The 21,464-nt window shown below is 44.8% G+C and overlaps 1 protein-coding gene across 1 annotated transcript in view; it reads left to right on the top strand.

Moving 5' to 3' along the window:
* Positions 1-21,464, top strand: part of DIPK1C (divergent protein kinase domain 1C) — a 94,484-nt gene that overhangs the window by 49,865 nt on the left and 23,155 nt on the right. The window contains exon 2 of the mRNA XM_030187043.1: positions 13,137-13,817. Within this exon, the coding sequence (XP_030042903.1) occupies positions 13,137-13,817 (681 nt within the window). The remainder of the gene's footprint in view (positions 1-13,136; positions 13,818-21,464) is intronic.

Raw genomic sequence — 21,464 nt, 5'->3', positions numbered from 1 at the left:
AGGATTTGGGCGTTTTTGAGCTGGGCGCTATTGGTTTTCAGCGATAATGGAAACCGAAAGCGCCCAGCTCAAAAACGAACAAATCCAAGGCATTGGGTCATGGGAGGGGCCAGGATTCGTAGTGCACTGGTCCCCCTCACATGCCAGGACACCAACTGGGCACCCTAGAGGACACTTTTACAAATTAAAAAAAAAAATTAAAATAGCTCCCAGGTGCATAGCACCATTCCCTTGTGTGCTGAGTCCCCCAAATCCCCCCCCCCCAAAACCCACTGCCCACAAGTCTACACCATTACCATAGCCCTAAGGGGTGCAGGGGGGCACCTACATGTGGGTACAGTGGGTTTTGGGGGGGGTTTGGAGGGCTCAACATTAACCAGCACAAGTGGAACAGGTAGGGGGGGATAGGCCTGGGTCCGCCTGCCTGACGTCCACTGCACCCACTAACAACTGCTCCAAGGGACCTGCATACTGCTGTCAGGGAGCTGGTATGTCATTTGAGGCTCTCATACAGGCTGTCAAAAAAGTTTTTAAAGTTCTTTTTTTGTGGCGGGAGGGGGTTAGTGACCACTGGGGGAGTCAGGGGAGGTCATCCCCGATTCCCTCTGGTGGTCATCTGGCCAGTTGGGGCACTTTTTTGGGACTTGGGTCGTGAAAAAAAAGGGTCCAGCAAAAGCGACCCAAATTCTTGCTTCTGTCACTCTTTTTTTTCCGATTATCGGCCGAAGGCACCCATCTCTCCTCGGCCGACAAACTCGCCCCAGTCTCGCCTTCACCACACCTCCAACATGCCCCCGTCAACTTTGTTCGTTCCCGCGAAGGAGTGCAGTTGAAGACACCCAAAATCGGCTTTCGATTATACCGATGTCATGTCTGTGGCCGTGACCACCCTCAGCCTTACCTTCTTTCTGGGGGTCAGCAGCTCTGCTGGCTTCTGTCTGTGTTTGTGTTAGTCTTGTCTCTGTCCTGGTGTGCTGTCTGCTTCCAGCATGAACCTGATTGCTTCACTAGACCTCTCCTGTGTGGGCTATGCCTCTCTAGGGAGCCAGCATCTAAGATGGCTGCCACCGGCTCTGTGCCAGCTTCCAAGATGGCTCCTGCTTGTCTTTCCTGTGGGCTCACTTCCTATGTGTGTCAAGCCTCTCTTTGGGGTCTGTGTACTTCCTGCTTCTGCCCTACTGCTGGTGACTCATCAGTGAGAGCCTTCATAAGGAAGTGCTGTGCTTGCAGTCAGGGCCCTTTGCATAAGTGTTATGCTCTTAGGCCAGGTCAGGTTAGTAAGTGTCTGCTGCACTACTGCTTAGCCTCTCTCTGGGTTCCAGCCCAGCTTCTTTCTGTGTCTGTGTCTCTGTTGTCCTTCCGTGGGGGTCTTCCCTGCCACTGTCTGTCTGTGGACTACGGTCCTTCCTGGCTTACCCTGAGTTGGGGTGAAGCCTTTGTCTGTGGACTGCGGGTCCTTCCTGGCTTACCCTGTGTTTGGGGTGAAGCCTCTGTTCCTGGCTTACCCTGTGTTTGGGATGAAGCCTCTGTTCCTGGCTTACCCTGTGTTTGGGGTGAAGCCTCTGCTCCAGGCTTACCCTGTGTGGGGTGAAGCCTCTGTTCCTGGCTTACCCTGTGTTGGGGTGAATCCTCTGTCCCTGGCTTACCCTGGGTTGGGGTGAAGCCTTTGTCCTGGTTTACTCTGTCTGTTCTCCTGTCTGCCCCAAAGACCCTTGGCCTGTTATTCCTGGTTACTCTGTTTGCTCTGCTGCCAGCCCAAGACCCCTGGCCTGTTCTTCCTGGTTTGCTCTCTTTACCCTAAGTCCTGCCTTGCCTAGCCTGTGTGCCTACCCTGCTTGTATATCCTGAGTGTATATCCTGAATCCTGTATCTGTCTAGCTAGTGTGTATTTCCTGGGTGGTTATTCCTGTATCCTGTCTCCACCTAGCTAGAGGGTTTACCCTGTGGGTATTCCCGGATCCCCGTTCTGCCTAGTGTGTATGCTGCCCTAGTCCTTGCTCCTGCTAGGCTTCTGTACGCCTTGTGTTCCTTGGTCTGTCTTCTGGGTCTTGCTAGTGGCTGTGCAGCAGCACACTGTTTGTGTTTAGTTCCTAGTCTGGTCTCCCTCATGTATCCCAGACCCAGGGTGGGTCCTCTGGATTTTCAGTTCCTGCCTTATCCTGCAAGTCCTGCCGGCCACCTGCACTTCGAAGCTCAACTCCGGAGGAACGGTGGCTAAGTGCAGGTGAAGCTGTTCCTGTTTCGTCTGTTCTAGTTGCCTGCCTTGTACTACTCCAGTCCAGAGTTCCAGTACTGCTCTTCGGGGTATCCAGTTCCAAGGTGGTCTTGCCTGCTGCTGCCACTCCTCAGCAGTGGCCCAAGGGCTCACGAACTCCAGTCCTGCCTCGAGGACCTGACAGGATGCCAAGGCCCTCGAGAACACAACAACCGATTTGGGCGCATTTGCGAGATGGGTGCCCATCTCCCGATTTGGGTCGAAATATGGGCGCCCATCACTTTCGAAAATAAGGCCGATAGTGTCCATTACGAGCTTTGGTTTTCCTGTGTTGCAGAGTGTAGGTATTTATGTTGGGTTGGTGGGGTATACCTTTTTGAATAGATAGGTTTTTAGTGATTTCCTGAAGTTTAGGTGGTTGTAGGTCATTTTCACAGCTTTTGGCAATACGTTCCATAGTTGTGTGCTTATGTAGGAGAAGCTGGATGCGTAAGTTGTTTTGTATTTGAGTCCTTTGCAGTTTGGATAGTGGAGGTTTAGATATGTTCGAGATGATCTGCTTATGTTTCTGATTGGTAGGTCAATGAAGTTTGTCATGTATCCTGGGACTTGGCCGTAGATAATTTTATGTACAAGGGTGCAGATTTTGAAGGTGATACGTTCTTTGATTGGAAGCCAGTGCAGTTTTTCTCAGAGAAGTTTGGCGCTATCAAATCGCGATTTACCAAATATCAGCCTGGCTGCTGTGTTTTGAGCGGTCTGGAGTTTCTTTGTTAGTTGTTCTTTGCATCCTGTATAGATTCTGTTGCAGTAGACTGCATGGCTTAGTACCATTGATGTACAAGGTTGTAAAATATTTCCCTCGGGAAGAAAGGCTTTACGCGTTTAAGTTTCCAAATTGTGTGGAACATTTTCTTTGTTGTGGAGTTCACTTTGCTCTCGAATGTGAGGTTGCGGTCGATTGTAACACCGAGTATTTTCAGATTGTCTGAGATAGGGAGGGTGTGGTCTGGGGTGATTAAGGCTGTAAGTGTTGTGTTGAGATGAGAGGATGAGGCAGTGTGTTTTTTCAGTGTTCAGTTTCAGTTGAAAAGAGTTGGTCCATGAGTCCATGGTGTTCAAACCGAGTTTGATTTCATTGGTGATTTTTGTTAGATCATGTCTGAAGGGAATGTATATTGTGACATTGTCTGTGTAGATGAATGGGTTGAGGCCTTGCTTTGATAATGACTTGGCCAGTGGGATCATCATTATGTTGAAAAATGTTGGTGATAGTGGTGATCCTTGAGGTACTCCACAGTCTGCTTTCCAAGGTGGTGATATGTTTAAGTTTGATTTCACTTGGTATGTTCTGGTGGTTAGAAAACCCTTGATCCAGCTAAGTATATTTCCACCAATCCTGAAGTAGTCTAGGAGTCTTAGTAGTATGTTGTGGTTTACCATGTCGAATGTGCTCGACATATCGAATTGGAGGAGAAGTATGCTTTTGCCTATGGCTATTTCCTGCTTGAATTTGGCCAGGAGAGTGACTAATACAGTTTTGGTACTATGGAGGGGGCGAAATCCTGATTGTGATTCATGTAGTAATGAGAACTTGTCCATGTAGTCAGTAATCTGTTTGGTTACCATGCTGTCCATCAGGTTGACTGCTAGTGGAATAGATGCAACTGGGCAGTAGTTGGCAAGTTCGGTTGTTTTATTCTTGGTATCTTTTGGGATTGGGGTGAGTAGGATGTTGCCATATTCCTCATGGAAAAGACCTTGTTGGAACATGCAGTTTAGGTGGGATGTAAGGTCTGTTATGAAGCGGTCAGGGGCGGATTTTAGAAGGTAGCTGGGGCAGGTATCCAGTTTGCAGTGGGTTCTGGAGAACCTTTTGAGCGCCTGGGTGACTGTTTTGACAGTGAGGGGCGTGAAGTTTGACCAAGTTCGGTCAGTTGGGTATTTACCAGGGTTTGGGTCCAAACTATTGATGACGTTTTCGGTATCAGTATTGAAACAGGTCTAGACCAAACTGTCTAATTTTTAGCCCCAGATGTTTTTGTTTTGTTCCATTATAGCAGAAAAACATCCAAGTTTTGAGAACACCCAAATCCCACCCCCAACACCCCCTTTTGATTTGGACGCACTGCATATGAACTGCATAGAAAACTATCTTAAAAATGGGTTTCGAATATAGTGATTTGGATGTTTTGGCAAACAAAATGTCTATCTGCTGCTTTGTGCCACTTTTTGGACGTTTTTCTGTTTTGAAAATGAGCCCCTTTGGGGTTTTTTTTCCATGTGCATTTTTGTACTGGAAGACAAATTGATTAATATTCACTGCAGACCCTGCGTAAGTGTTAGGAGGTAGCACAGGGCTAGTAGCCAAACTTCACATCCCTTCTCAATCTCATTTGTTTTTATTATATATTATGTGATTTTGGCACAGAGTTTAATTCAACACTAGTACTCTCACTGGGGTTATTTATTTAGATTACTCTCTCTTCATTCACTGTATATGTTTGTATTTTTATGTAAAGTATCATTCATTTTCTTCTGCAGCTGGTTCTCTTTGACAGGCTGCAAGCTCTCTAACAGATAATAGTCCTAGATGGAAACTCAGGTTTGTTTTCCGGGTACACAAGGGAACTGCAAAGCCTGTAACTATTTAGATCATATTGTAAAAACAGAATCTATCAGCTGGGCCTTCTAGACAGGCTGCATTTATATAATTAAGTAGAAAGCAGCACCCACATAGCTGGGTTATTTTACTGTTTTTCATTTCGTTACTTGCTATTGTGTAACTACACATACGGTTACAAAATAGTGAACACTATTTTGTGTGACCTCTTGTTCAGGTACACCATAACGTGTGGTGCTTTCCCAAGGGTACACAAAAATATTTATTTTCCCTGGTCTACTGTCTGATTTAACTTAGAACATGGACTCTAGCTTCCAGGGGCAGATTCTCTGACAGGTGGGGGTAGGAGAGAGGATTTTCCTTTGAGGTCAGAAGGAAGTGATTTTCCTTCAAGGACTAAAGTGTATACTTTCAAGCTTTGCCAAGAAAACACAGGATGCACCACACAGAGCAAGATGCCACTATTTTTCAAGATGACAGTGCCGGAGGCAGGAGTGAGCGCACATTGCTCCCATCTCCAGTTTTAAGGTATGGTGGATGGGTTTGGGTAAGCCTAGGAGAGAGGTCTGGGGGGTGGGGGGGGGGTGAGAGGATGCCAGTAGACACTGTGGATTTCATTTTTTTTTTCTGTCATGGAAAGGGAGTTGCTTTGGGGGGGGAGGGAGGGGGCCACTATACTACCAGGAAAAATGTTTTGAAGCGTAGGTGGCGGTGGTGGTGTGAGACTCAGTTATCAGGTTGGGGAGGGGAGGGAAGAAGATGGGCCACTAGACTACCAGGGAAAATGCTATGAAGTGTAGGTAGGTGAGGAGGGGAGAGGGGGAGGGAAAGGGACCAATGCAGGTGCCAGCTGCTACTACAGTTTTGCTTTTAAATCTCACCCTTCCTGACAGTGCCTGAGCCAGTCATCACTCAGACACTGATAGAAAGGGTGACATTTTGCAATGAGCAGCAGGTTACTGCCACAGTTTTAATGCAGCAGTAATTTGCATGCTCATTGCTTACAGCATGCCGCAGTAGTTTTGCTGTGCTAATGTGGTAGAGCTGCAGCTCTACAATGAGGTTTTTTACATTGGCCCCCTGAGACTCCTAGCACTGCTAATCTCAAAGACTATAAATGCCAGTTCTCTCTGATACCTGCCAGCTATTAAAGATAAACTGCTTGGAGGAGATTTATATTGAGAGTATTCACATATTCTTACCAGGAGGAATATCTGACAGAAGGAGATAAGACACTTTGGGGCACTTTCACTGAGCAGTGCTAAAATCTGGATTTACTGAGTGCCAATGCAGGACTTTCCCTGTGCATTAAGGCCATTTTTAATAAAGCAGTATTGAAGCCCTTTTAAATATATATATATATTTTACAGGTCCTGCACTAATGTGCCCGTTAGCATGCAAGACTTGCAAAAAGAATAATGAAGAAGCACTTAGCTCCTCCTATTTGGGAGGTACTAAGTGCTCCCACATTAAGAAAGCATTATCCAGTTAACATGTGCTAATATGAATGTGTTAGCTGCATAATGCTTCCATGCCCATTCCCCACCCATGATATGTCCCCTCCTGAAAACATTTTAAAAGAATAACACGTGATTACTGTGCACTGACAGGCAGATTACCGCCAAATGCTTTAACATCTGTAATCTCCTGGTAAATTGGATTTGAGAATTTCCCCAGGGATTATTAGAACAGGCGTAAAACACTGGGGGGGGGGGGGGGGGGGGGGGGGGGGGGGGGGGAGGCAGGAGAACATCATGGAGGGGGAGGGTGAAGAGCCCAGCCCAGAGGTGGGATTAACAGAGAATAACTGACAATGGGTGTCATAGTTGGGAGGGATTTGGAAGGTTATAAAAGTGATTAGTGAGCACATGATCTTTGGTTGCCTTCACCCCTACCAGGACCGGTGAGGAGAGGGGGTATCCTGGTCAGGCCCAATAACCTAAAGCTGAAAAAGAGGAGATTTTTGTCAACAAAAGCGTTAACTGTGAGGAGTGCTTCTGTTGGGTTAACCCAGGCCAGGAGCAGAGCAGGAAGAGCCTGTTCAGTGCCAGAGGCAGTAGTTCATGGAAGTTCCTCTCTGGTGGGAAAGGTCTGATCCTGAGTGAGTCTGGTGGCTGGGTAACAACCCAGTAGGACAGCTTGTCGCAGAACGTGCAGGACATCACAGCCTTGGCTTGTTCTGCCAGAAAGGATGGATATTGGAGGACTGGTTGGAAGTGTAACTATGTAAATATCCTAGTATTGTAAATTCCCTAGCATTTATAGACTATTGTTCCAGCTAGCACTGCTTCGTAAACAGACCCCAATCAATTTAATAGTTGGAACTTTTTTATCAAAATTCTTGGACTGGCACAAAAAACCTCTTTTTTACCAAAGTGAACTGTTTTGATATAAAGGGAACTGATTTGTTACAAGAAAAGTATGAAGTCTGGATATCTGCCGGTTGCAGCGTTCCAGTAAAGGTTTGCATTTGTTTCATAAAACCTGAAGTGGAGAATTTCTTGGAGTGTGAGTGAAGTTAATTTACTCAGAGACTGGTAAATTAAAAAATAAGTAAAAGTGTGGCTTAAAACCCTACGGCCTACCGGGATCAAACCCTGTGGCCCTGGTTTGATTATGTGACCTGTAGTGTTAACTGGTGCCAGAACTGTGTGGTGAGCCCAGTAATCTTTTTTTCCACTTTAAGAAGGGCATTTTTAATATGAAGTTTAAATCTGATTTTGGATGTTTTGCAAAAAACATACAAAAATCCAATGCCAAACATGGTCATTTTTGAACTAGAAAAACACCCATCTTTTTGGTTCAAAAATCACCCTGTTTTAGAGGTTTTTGTGCTCTTTTTTTAAGGGCCAGTTTCAAACAAAAAACATCCAAGGAAAAAACACACAAAAACAAGCCATTGAGATGTTTGGGGGCCAGCATTCTTACTAGACTGGCCACACAGACAACCCAGCAGAGCAGAGGAGGAGCCTAGGGGGCACTGCAGTGAACTTCACATAAAAGGTTCTATGTACACATCACATCATAACCCCCTTATATTATAAGGTGAGCCCTCCAAGAATAGCAGAAAATGTAGTGTAGCCAACTGTACACTACAATAGCCCTTATGCCTACAGGTGTCACCTATATGTGGGTTCAGTAAGTATTTCATGTTTTTTGGGGTGCTTGCACTTTTCACCACAAGTGTGCCAGTTATAGTGGGATATGGGCCTGGGTCCTCTTCTCTACAGTCCGCTGCACTAACCACTAGGCTACTCCAGGGACCTGCCTGTTGCTGTAAGAGCAATGGAAATTGTATCTACAGATGTCATAGAGCCTGGCATGTACTGTCACTTTCACCTCTTAGGGGTAGGTGGGAGGGGGTCAGTGACCACTAGGGGATTAAGGGGGGGGTCATGCCTTTATTTCTCTAGTGGTCATCTGGTCAGCTTAAGTACCTTTTTGCCACTCAGTTAGTGGTAAAATAATACTTTTTAATGGTAGCTTACATTGATAACTACACTTCTTAATGCAAAATGTCACTGCGACCTACCTGTGATTGAAGCTTTTGTAAATATTTTCTTTTTATCATAGAAGTGCCTGAAAGCAAAATATAAACCGCTTTGATTATACCTCAGAAAGGCAGTATATAAGGAATCTAATAAATAAATATATAAATAATAAGCAGGCATTTGTTGGAACCACTAATCCCAGTGCCAGCTTGATGTAATTTCTCTGAGTACGAATCCTTCAATAAGGAGAATTAATAGCAGGGTTCTTGCAGCTATATCTAGCCTGCTGTTCAGAGGTTGCCATCCACAGAGGAGACTGCTCAACCCTGTCCAGTTTAGATGTTCACTTTTGGTAATCCAGTATAATGTCTGGTTGACTGTTAAGAACCCTGTAACCTAGGCAGAGACTTAAACCCACCTGCCGAACAAGAGTTAAAGAAAAATTTAATGAATACTTAAGTACTTGAAAGAAAGTCAGAATAGCCCTCTTACTTGTTACATCAGAGCCTCTATATGCAGATAGGGGGTAATTCTATAAAGCGGCACCTATTTTTAGACATCGATTGGAACCTATTCTAAAAAGGAAAGTAGAGGCTTACTTTCCTCTATGGAATGCTAATGTAGCAGGGCGAATACACCTATATTTTAGGTGTAGGCTTTTACACTAGTCATGGAGGTGGTATAAATGCTTGCACCTAAATTGCTTTAAAAAGGCATAAATCCCAGTATACTATAATTTATGAACATAACTGCATACTACTCACGCTCCACCCATATATACACCCATCTTCAAAGTACACACCATCGCATTTAGGCTTTATGTTATAGAATAGCGCTTAGCTAGAAATACTGGCAGTTCTGTGTGTATATGCTGGTATTCTGGACATGTATGTGCATTCCTAGTATCTAAATATGCACCCTCAGAGAACTGCCCACTCAATGGATACTTTTACCTGCTTTAGATATTTGTGAAGGTAGGTGTCTGAACTCTGCCTGCATACTTTTGAATTTTCAAAAAATATTGCACTTATTTTAGCTCAGAAAAATTGAGGAATGGTACCTGCCTACATTTAGTCTGGAAACTGTGCAGGTTTTCAAAGTTAAAGTACACTTTGTAAGTGATATCTGCCTTCATGAAGAGATTCACCCAAGGCGGTGCACAGCAAGTACAGTTTAACATAAAGCTTACAATTTTGTTAACAGCAGAACAATAGTAAAATGACCAAACATAATGACAACCAATGAAGTAAATTTGGAAATAACAAATTGAAACCTAGTAATATAGACTAACTAGTAAAAAAGGCCCGTTTCCGAAACAAATGAAACAGGCGCTAGCATGTAGTTTTTTTTTTTTCTCCTGTAGTTTTTCCTTTGAAGAGAAAAGCACTGTATGAAGCAGCACTGTCTTTTCCCGGGGTGATTGAGGTCGGGGAATCCTTGAGGTGGGTTAGGGGTTGCCTTATGCTGGGGATGTTTTTTGTTGGTTGGCGGGAGAGCAGCACTGTCTGGGGCCGTCGGTTTTAACGGTATTTTTGGTCCTTGTGGCAAGCAGCGACGTCTTGTTTTGGGTGGTGTGGTTTGCGGAAGGGAGAGTACGCCACTCTTTCGGTTCGTTATAGGGCAGCAGCATAGGAACGATGCAGGAGGAATGCAGGATGAATGCGCAGCGGGAAGCAGCACGGTGTGTGCATCCTCGAGGTGGGTGACAGGTTTTTTGAGGCGGGGGATGGTTTTGCACGTCCTGGGTTGCTTGGTTCGTGAGAAGGTGAAGGGGGGGAGGTGTTCCAGTTATGTGTACGTGCGTGATAATGTTTTTTTTCTTTGTTGCCTCCGGTTTTGTATATTCAAGCAGTTTGCCAGCCAGTCTGTACCTAATCCTGCCCCCACTGCGTGCCATTTCCGGTGCTAAAAAAAATATTTTCAATTGTTTTTTTAGCACCAGGGGCTTAAGCCAGCAGTAATCAGACAGCCCCATGCATTGCCTGGTTAACACAGGAGCCCTTACCGCCTCCTAAATAGGTAGTGGTGGTAAGGACTCCTCTAGGAAATGGCGGCAGTAAGTGGTTCACTTACTGCATGGTTATTTCCTTTTTTTTTTTTTTAACCTTTTACCCACTGTGGTAAAAGGAGGCCTCAGCATGTGACAAATCCAAGCACTGATGCTACCACAGGGCCCTTTTTACCTCAGCTTGGTCAAAGGTGCCCTTAATCTTTGAAAATCCTACTACAGGTGTTGTAAAGGGGTCCACGTCCTCCACTCTGGGTTGGGGCCGGCAGCCCTGTTAGGCTCACAGGTTTCCAGCAAAGAACCAGACTGCCATATGGACTTAAGACCAAAGTGCTTTATTCTCAATTCAGTTCCACTCTCAAAATTGAAATGCAGCTCACAAACAGGGTTAAGGCCGGGTTCAGAACTCCAGCCAACATTCAGTTCCTTAACAGTTCAGGCCTACTTCCTTTACACTACCTCCCCTCTCCCTCAGAAGGGCTCAGTCAAAGTTCAGTCTGCTGTTCTATACATCCCAATAATTCAACCCTTTCACAAACAGTCTCTTCAAAGGAAACCACTACTTAATGCCCCTGTCCTCTTCACAGCACCCAGGAGGACCCTGTACCAAACAGGGCTGGCAGCGTTCCTCCTACCTCACAGCAGCACACCCCTGTAGCCTCTCACACTGGCTTCATGTGCTGGTCAGGGTTACATCTACATTCTCACACTCCATGGTAGCTTCCCCCCAGGGAATCTCCAGTGGCAGGCCCTTTCCGTCCTCCACCTATTCCATGGCAGCTTCTCTCTCAATCAATTTCCTCTCCCTCCGGGCGGCTGAAAGCCACCCAGAAAGCTCTCCCCCTCTCACAGCTGGAGGGAATTATATACCGGGGATGCAGCTAAGGGACTGAGCTTGACCTCCCCTTCTCCCTCTAGTGGGGAAGAGAGTAACTGGCTCCCCTAGCACTGAGCCACTGCTCCCCCTGCTGGGGTTGGAAATCCGTTCCACCATTTTGGGGCTACCCTCCTCTCTCCTGCTTGCAAGGGCTTCTGGGAACCGTAGTTCAGGGATTAGCTACTTCTCTGTGGGGCCCCGAGTGCTAGCTTTGTCACAGTGTATATGGATAAGTAGGAATCAGAATGTCCTCACAACGTTGCCATCTAATGAATGGGAAACAGGTTGTGAAAAATGTAGTTGTTCTATCTGTCCTTGACCAACCATTTGCAAGGCCTTTAATTGTGAGGGTATGGTCTTTGCAACAGAATCCATGCTTTTATTACATCAAGTCTGGACTACTGCAGAAGTCCTTATTATGGGCTTCCAAAATACCAGCTAAGGAGATAGCAGCTGGTTCATAACACATCTGCATGTTTGTTAATGAAAAAGAAGTCCACAGATCATATCTCTCTGGTCTTGGCTACACTCCATCGATTACCTATAGGGTCCAATTTAAGATGCTTTCCTTAGGGGTCCTTAAATTAAGGTACACTAATGGATTTAGCACATGCTAACGATTAGCACTTGCTAAATGCTGCGCAGCCCATTGTATTCCTATGGGCTTCATGGCACTTACTGCATGATAATTGTTAGTGTGCCTTAATAAAAGAACCCCTTAGGGCCCTGTTTACTAAGGCGCGCTAGCATTTTTAGTGCAGACTAAAAATTAGCATGCGCTAATGCTAGAGACACCCATGTATTCCTAAGAGTGTCTCTGACATTAGCATGTGCTAATATTTAGCATGCGCTAAAAACGTTAGCACGCCTTAGTAAACAGGGCCCTCAGTGTTTTGGGCTCTGTTTCTGGATGGCCTTTTGTACCTGTGTGAGTTATTTCAGGCAGTCTCTGCTTTTGGTCCCAGGCAATGTGAGGTTACAGTTTATTTGCCCATGGCCTGTTGTGGCACTTTGTCCTTAATTACGGAGCGCATTACCAGTGGAATTGTGATTTGAAAGGTATTATTTAACATTTAAGAAAAAGTTAAAACATGGTTTTATAGCAAAATATTTTTTTTAGTGAGTGAAGAGAAGTTGTAGATTTTAGGAGAGTTATTGTTGGATTATGGGTTGAAGGGAGGCAGAGTAGATTTTATATATTAAGTTGTAATATAGGTGGGAGGGGGAAGGAGGGTTTGTGGGATGGGTGAGAGAGAATATTTCATTCATTGATTTGTAATGTGGGTTAGGAGGGAAAGTATATTTTATTTATTGATTTTTAATATCAGTGGGAGGGGAGGGTGACATTTTATTTCTTTATTTGCAATATGAGTTGGAGAGGAGGGGAATATATTTTATTTATTGATTTGCACTATAGGTGGGGAGAGGGAGGGTATATTTTAATTTTTGATTTGTAATATGGGTTAGGGGGGAGGGTGGGTGTATTTTATTTATGGATTTGTAATATAGGTCGGATAGGAGGGAGATTATATTGTTTGTTTTGATTTGTAATATGGGCTGGAGGGGAGGGTGGTTCAACCCTTTAAGTATCGGGTCCTGCAATTTTAAAATGGATATATTTAATTAACCAAATTAGTGAAATGTTTTATGGCCTAAAACATATATAAAATAAACATGATGAAAACAGACTAAGAACTCCCTAAGAGCATGTATTTTATACTATTTATTCTTAAATATTCCTTCAGGAACGGGAGCGTCAGTTCCATGCTAACAGAATTGATTTTTTTTTTTTTTACGCTTGCTATTTTACTGTGCATACATCACTTTTCAGCTCTCTGGGCTGCAAGTGGTAATTGTTTTCTTTGTTTGTGACTTCTTTTTTTTTTCTGTTGTTCCTCTTTTTTTTTTTTTTTTACCCTTAGTGCCAGGACTACCTAGAAGGAACCCTGACAGGAGATCTTTGTGAAGATCTTTGTGTGGCACAGAAGTTGGTGTACAAGCGCTGCCTTTACTGTGATAGGGGCAAGAAGGTCATCCAGGCTGACTGGCATGGCCACCCCACAATTCTCAAATCCAAACATGACTTTTTCTCCAGCTATCAGAGACTCAGTCTGTTGGGGGAAACAGATAACCAGGACCTTCCAGAGGCAGAGCTGCTGCTTTTGGTGGCTGTGGAAGTCAAAAATGTTCTAGGCCTGGATTTATCCAACAGCACATCTCTCCCTCTTTGGACCGAGGGGGGAAGAAGTCCTTACTGGAAGGCCCAAATGTCCAGCATGTGGTCGTTACTCCAGCAAGAGGAATATGTGTATTTCAGCCTGCTACAAGATGTTAGCAAACATGTCCTCCACGTCGTTGGGACCTGTGGACATTTTTATGCGGTGGAGTATCTTACTGCTGGGCATGCTTGGCACCAGACGATTTTTTCTTTGGAGAATGTGGATGGCCTTCGGTTTGCTGGAGGCAAAAACAAAAAGAAAGCAATCTATGACATTGCACTGAGTTTCTTAGACATGGTGAATCACTTTGAAAATGATTTCTCTCACCGGCTTCACCTCTGTGATATCAAACCAGAGAATTTTGCCATTAGAAAAGACCTTACAGTAAGTTGTCTTGGCTCTACTTGTCACATGTTTCTGTATAGACTAGGATTCCTGTCATTGATTGTATTATAGGCTTTTCTTTGCATGAGATTTGGTTTATAATTTTAGGCAGAGTTTCATGAATTAATAGCAGTAGTTATACACAGAACTGCTCGATAAACAAGGGCCCAGTGCTGGGCTCTTATTAGATTCTTAAATGTATGCACTATTTTCAGTCAAATGTAAGAGCCTAAGGCAGTGATTCTATAAATTGGCGCCTATTGTGTGCATGTTATACAGTTATATTTATTTATTTAACACATTTATACCCCACATTTTCCCACTAGTTGCAGGCTCAATGTGGCTTACACAATAACAAGGGTATGCTACAATATCGATAAACAATGTCATAACAAACAATGTCGTAGTAAAAATTGTGATCATAAACGTATCGTCTAAAAGAACAAGATAATAAAATATAAAAGAAAATTATTAAGGTCCATATATTTGCTGTAACAGATATTAAGTAAACTAAGTAACGTCTGGAAGGTAGGCCTTCTTGAACAGGGTGATCTTCAATAATTTCCTGAAGTCTAGATGATTCTGAGTTGATCTTAAGGATTTAGGCAGTGCATTCCATAGCTGTGTTCCCAAGAAGGAGAAACTGGACGCGTAGGTAGATTTGTATTTGAGGCCATTACAATCTGGGTAATGTAAGATTAAGTAGGATCGAGAAGAACTGGAACTTTATCAATCCCAATGCTTACTTCAAATCTTGAATTTAAAGCCATAAGACCACATTGTCTGCCGAATATCATCATCGGTTCAAATACATATATGGTCTATATTGCTTAAATATTTTTTACATCAAAGAACTCATATTCTCATAACTATGTATTGTAACATTTATCTAAAAACTTCAGACCAGCCACTGACATGGGCCAAGCTTCACTGACTGCATCAGGGTGTGGTCCTGCAAATATAAATTCCATTATGGACTATATTACTATTAAATGAAATTTCAAAGTGACATATTAAACATATAAGTATAACAATTTGTGACTGCTTTGCTCACGTCAGTACCTGTTATATCTGCTGCCAGTTTCTGCTAAAAATGCATATTAAAATGGTGCTGGCGTGAGAACAGTAACATAATAGCACTCAGACTCCTAAGTGCTAGCTGCTATTCTATAACATGTGAGCTGAAATTGCAAGGGGGGAGTAAATGTGAGCGGCATATAGGTGAATTGTGGGGGTCTGAGACAGGCATGTACCTTTAGAATAATATAGGCAGGGCTGCTGAGAGACTGAGCCTGACCCGGGCCACTGTGTAGCCAGACTACAAAAATGGGGGGGGGGGGGGGGCACATTTTGCCCCGCCTCCCTGCTCCCTGCTACAACTCCACACACCTTGGCTGGCGGGGGTCCCCAAGCCACACCAGCAGAAGCCTTCCTCCACCACTGTTCTCTGCCTCATAGCCTGCCCTGCAGCTGCTTTCCCTCTCATGTTGCGCAAGAAGGGGGAGGGGCATGGGGGTTAAGATTCCCCCAGGCCCAGCCTCTAAGGGGGGGCACAGTGCCGGAGTTTTCTCTCTTATGCTCCTGTCAGGACGCAATCACACGGGCCCCATCAGGAGCATGACAGACACAGATCCCGGCGCCAGGCCCCCCTTTGGAGACTGGGCCCAGGGGAATCTTGCCCCCCCCTGCCCCCCTTTTTTTGCAGCCCTGACTATAGGCTACATGCACTTCAGGGCCCTTAGGCGGCAACATTCACAACTGTCATTGATTTGATGTAATTGTTGGTGCCTAACTTTAGCTGCGCCAATGCCAACTTACATTAGTATTCTATAATGGGATCTTGGCACCAAAATGCTGTTACATAATTGGAGCTAAGCACATGGCACTGCAGCAGCTAAATTTTGGTGCCAATTTATAAAACTGCTCTTCACATTTATTTTTCGTTTGAGGGGTAATGTTGTCAATAGTGTGCCCTATTGTGCAATAAGGAAGAGGCTGAGGGTTTAGCTTGAGAAATGGATTTCACCCTTTCTGTAGCTTTCCTGCTATTGCTATAGAATGTAGTCCCCAGCCTAGCATTAGTTGTCCTACCTTTGGCACAGTCACAAAGCATGTTTCTGCAAATGGTGTCGGATATCACTGTTTGAAAGAAGCCCCATTAGCTTTCCCATACACATGGCTTTCTGACTGTACATGTATTCTGTAAAACATGGATTCTTAAGCACTTTAAAATGCCTCTACGCCTCCTATGTTTATGGGGTCTGCTGCTTTTAGACCTGGGGCTGAGGGTATACCAGAAAATGAAAGGCAAGGGGCATCCCTATCAGTTTCTAATATCCAGTCTGTCTTTTGGATGTTTTTGGCCCTGTCATTATCATTTCCTAACTTGTCACCATGTTAGCATGTCGAGAACTAGATTTCCCAGCCCCTCTTCAGCTATACCTCATAAGACGAGTCATGAGATTCTGCATCTGCCAAAACCCACAGCATATATTTAACAGCTAAGAAGAAGGTGTGTCTCCTACACTGCTCTGTTGGCAATGGCTTTATCTGCACCTCCATCCCAGCAGTGCCTCTGCTTCCTTTGGATGCCATTGGAGATGGGATAAGATAAGTCCTCTTCAGATTTTTATGGGAGCTGCAGCTGTTGGTATATTGTTTTTAAATAAATCTCTCTTTAGTGCAAATTATGAACTACAGGGAATCCAATGTATTCTTTCTGTTCCTCTCCGCTACTGCTGCTACTGGTCCTTTATGTCTCAGGAGCAGCAACCTTCTCCCCTTTGATTCTACTCCCATCTGAATGCCTACCCCACCCAAGCACTTAGATTTTATCAGACTACATTGTAAGCTGTATGGAGCAGGGACTTTGTTATACATATCTGTGCTGCATTGTGTATGTCTGGCAGTGCTTTTCAACTGTCTCTTGGAGGCACACTTAGCCAATCAGGTTTTCAGGATTAGCACAATCAATATGTATGAGATAAATTTTTATTTCCTTAGCCTCTGCAGCAGATGAATCCAGAAACTGGTGGATTGTATCCACCTACCAGCAGATAAAGATAGAGAATAATATACTGAAGACAGTGACACCGGATGGCCAGCCCCTCAGTCAGTTGGTATATCTCTATCTCCTGCAGGCAGTGAATGGCTCTGGACCTCAAGGAGGCTTTTTTGCATATTCCAATTTGGCCTTTGCATCATCAGTACCTTTGTTTTGCGGTTCTGGGTTGCCATTTTCAGTTTTGAGCCTTGCCCTTTGGTCTCACTACTGGTCCCTCCACCTTCTCCAAGGTTATGGTTGTAGTGGCTGCGTTCCTGCGGAAGGAAGGGATTCGAGTGCATCCCTATCTTGATGACTGGTTAATCTGAGTAGGATAGTCGCCTGGCTACCGACCGGGTCATTGCGCTGTTGCAGTCTCTGGGATGGGTGATCAACTTTCCAAAATGTTTCTGCTAAGCTGCTGATATCATCTGCTAGAGGGTTTGGTTAAACTGAAGCAAGGATAAAATTGGTTGGCTGGTTTTAAAAAGATTCAATGTTATTGGTAAAATGACTTGTTCTTCTACTTTTTGCCCTCCCAAAGCAGCTCCACTGTGTTTGACCCCCATAGACTGCAGAGCAATGAAGCTGAAAACAAACATGCACAAACATACATTTAGTTTGTTTAAAGTATATGAACTGAAAATGCCCTAGGGCCCTGTTACAAAGGCTCACTGGCGTTTTTAGCGCGTGCTAACTGTGTAGACACCCATAGAAATATTATGGGCATCTTACATGGCGCATGCTAATCATGTAGATCAGTAGCGTAGCCAGACCTCATTTTTTGGGTGGGCCTGGGGTGGACTTGGGTGGGCATGACCCACATATTTCCTCTCTGTCTACCCCACTCCCGTAAAGATAAATACCTGGGCTGGCGGGGATCTCCAGGCCCTGCCAGCTGAAGAATCTTCTGGAGGCCCCCAAGGCTTGAGAAGTCTCATCCTTGCGCCAGTCACCAGCATGGCAGGAAGCAGCGTTCAGCAGCGTTGCCTGCCTGCCTGCCTTTTAAAATAATTCGTCTCCCCAGGCTCCGCTGCATTTACTTCTTTGCCCGTCGCAAAGCGCTGCCGTTCGCACAGGCAGCTCCGCTCCCCTTTGCCGCGTCCATCCCGCCCTCTCTGATCCACTTCCTGTAGTGGATATGTAGGGCCAGATGGAAGCGGCAAAGGGGAGCGGAGCTGCCTGTGCGAACGGCAGCGCTTTGCGACGGGTGAAGAAGTAAATGCAGCAGAGCCTGGGGAGACTAATTATTTTAAAAGGCAGGCAGGCAACGCTGCTGAACGCTGCTTCCCGGACCCGGTGGAGCCGCGGGAGAAAAGGCAGCGACAGCAGCAGGATGTTGGATGGGAGGGCCTGGAGGGAAAGTGGCTGGGCCTGGGCCCGACCAGGCCCACCCATGGCTATGCCCCTGATGTAGACCCACAATATTCCTATGGGCATCAACATGGTTACTGCATTCTAAAAATGCTAGCGCACCTTTGTAAACAGGGCAGTGGTGTATCTATGTGGGGCCAAGGGGACCTGGGCCCCCTGTAGATTTGGCCCTGGACCCCCCTGCCAATGACCCTCTCGACCCTCCCTCCCGCTGCCAACCCGCTGTCGCCTAAGTTTGCTGGCGGGGGACCCCAACCCCCACCAGCCGAGGTCCTCTTCTTCCTTTGTTTTGTTTCTGAGTCTGACGTCCTGCATGCAGAACGTGCAGGACGTCAGACTCAGAAACAGAACGAAGGAAGAAGAGGACCTCGGCTGGCGGGGGTTGGGATCCCCCGCCAGCAAAGGTAGGCAGCGGCGGGGAAGGGTTGTGGCGGGAGGGGGAGTCGAGAGGGTCGTCAGTAGGGGGGGGTCAAAGGTGGTGGCGGTGGCGGCGGGGGGGGGGTGGCGGCAATGGTGGGGGTGTCAGCAGCACTGGGGGGGGGGCTAAAATATGCCCCCTCACCTCGGGCTCTGAACCCCCCTCCCGCCGAAGTCTGGCTATGCCCCTGAAACAGGACCCCTAATTTTTTATATTTTAGCATTTGTCCAAATATAAAAGCACATTTTTAGTAATTTTAGGGCACAAGGTGGTCCTTGTACTAAGGTGCGCAGAAAAATGGCCTGCGGTAATATAGGCACGGGTTTTGGGTATGCGCAGATCCATTTTGCAGAGCGGCTGTAAAAAAAGGCCTTTTAAAAATTTTTACCAAAAATGGACGTGCAGCAAAATAAAAATTGGGGCGCATCCATTTTGGGTCTGAGACCTTACCGCCAAGCCATTGAGTTAGCGGTAAGGTCTCACACGGTAACCGGGCGGTAATGACCTATGTGCATCAAATGCCACTTGACGTGCGTAGCGGACGCGCATCAGAAAGTAAAAATGATTTTTTTTCGGACATGTGCCAAAAATGAAATTACCGCAAGAGCCACGCGGTAACTCCTAATATGGCACCTGTTGGGCACGTGTAGGCGCCTATGCGGCTTAGTAAAAGGGCCCCAAAATCTGTAATAGATTAAGGGCTCTGTTTACTAAGCAGCATTGTAGGCGCATTAACGTTTTTAACACGCGTTAACCATGTACATGCGTTAATCATGTACATGTCTACAATTTCCCTATAGGCACCTACATGGTTAGCGCACTCGCTAAGTGTCGATGCACTAAAAACACTAATACACCTTAGTAAACAGGACCCTAAATTAGGCAAAGCATTGTTTATTACATCAGTCCCTTCTTACTGGTTTAAATAATTATTAGTGGTAAAAACCAGTACATCACCTTTACTAGCACATACTACTCTCCAAAGATTTAAGCTCTCCGACACTAATGTAACTAATGAAAAACCCCTTATAAATGCCTAAAACTGTAGTGTGTACCAAAACTTACAGTGGTCTTGCTTCCTTTCTGTCCTGAACGTATGTTATGTCACTTGGATCCCTCCATCTACAAAAATCCTTAAAACAATTTTTCCTTTTAGTTGGGCATTTGGCTAAGCTACTGTTTCTCATTTAAGTGCTCTCTTAAGGAAAATAAGAAACAAAGAAAGAAAGAAAAAGATGATTACTCTGTAAAATATAATTTCCTCCACTGTAAAACCCAAGGAACTGAAATCTAATCAAGAACATGAAGATATATCTTCTACTGATCTGTGAAATGTCTGCAACACCTCAGGCCAAATTGAAATAATAATGCTTTCCAGCAGACTTGAGCGTTTTTAGAAAAGTGTGTTCTATTTAGGCTGATCAGTTTTTGTGCAAGCTGCAATTCAGGGTTTTTTTTTTTTTTTTTTTGGGGGGGGGGGGGGGGTTCTTCCTCCTTCTTTCCTTTGTCCAAATTCTTGTATATTAAACTTTAATCTTATGTTTACTTTTCCTATCCTATTAATAATGGAGTTCCATTTCTTTTTCCTTCCTCTTTTTTAAATTTTTCTAAATTTTAGCCTGTACACCGCTTTGCTCTGCAACGTCAGTTTGAGCAGTACGGCAAGTTTTAATAGACTATAAACTAAATATCAATAATAGACTCATTTGGAGTCGTGCATTTACCTTTGGGGTCCTTTTATCAAACAGCATTAAAAGGTGGCCCACGGTGGCGTCAGCATGTGGGATTACCACGAGCTGAGGCCACCTTTTACCACAGCGGGTAAAAGGGCATTTTCAGAGTCAGGGCAGCAAATGGCCATGCGCTACGTAAACAATTGGCACATGGCCATTTACTACCAGACCCCTTACCACCTCCTATTTAGGAGGCAGTGAGGGCTCTGGCGGTAACTGGGCAGCGCACAGCCCTGGGCAGCGCACCGCCACTGGCACTAGAAAATAAAAACAGGGCGCAGCGAAACCAGAACTACCGCCGGGCTCCTGGATGAGCCCTGCGGTAGGGCTAATTTGCTGTGTGCTACCCTGGTGGTAGCCTACCGCCTGTTGATAAAAGGACCCCTTAATATGGTGTGAAACTTAACTTTTAAGCTGACAGGAAGTTTGTATAGAAATAATGTTTGTGAATATTTGCCAGATATTAGTCATATTTTCCAGGCACTTTCATAGATTATAAAAACAAATATGAATTGTTGTCATCAACTATTTCACTCTAGACAATGACCCCCAAATTCTATACATGGCGCTAAAAATTATGCGTGCAAACTTGGGCACATCCCCAATTTGCATGCACACAATTAAATTGCATAATGAGCCAATTAGTGTCAATAATTGGGTGCAACAATAAATTATTGGCATTGGTTGGCAACAATTTGGATTTACTTGTGCATCTTGCTAGGCGCTATTCTATAAGATACATGTGTACATTTTAGGTGTTGCCATGGGAGGGGCATTGGCAGGTCAGGGGTGTTCACTATAGATGCGCACAGTATTATAGAATTCAGGGAATCCGCACAAGGATTTACACCAGGTTTCAGTTCATGTAAATCCTTGAGTTCAAAAGTTGGTCATGGATCCTGGTGCTACTCGCTATTCTATAAACGGTGCCCAACTCGGAGCACCATTTATAGAATAGCAGCACACATTTTTTTTTAGCAGGCAAATTTTGGGGCAATTTACTGAATCTAGTCCTAAATAGATATAGCACTCTAGTTTACATAGAACATAGAGATCACAAATTTGTTTGGTTTTTTTTT

Source organism: Microcaecilia unicolor, chromosome 1, assembly GCF_901765095.1.
Source record: "Microcaecilia unicolor chromosome 1, aMicUni1.1, whole genome shotgun sequence".
NCBI classification, from domain to species: Eukaryota; Metazoa; Chordata; class Amphibia; order Gymnophiona; family Siphonopidae; genus Microcaecilia; species Microcaecilia unicolor.
This window is presented reverse-complemented; position numbering and strand designations above follow the sequence as displayed.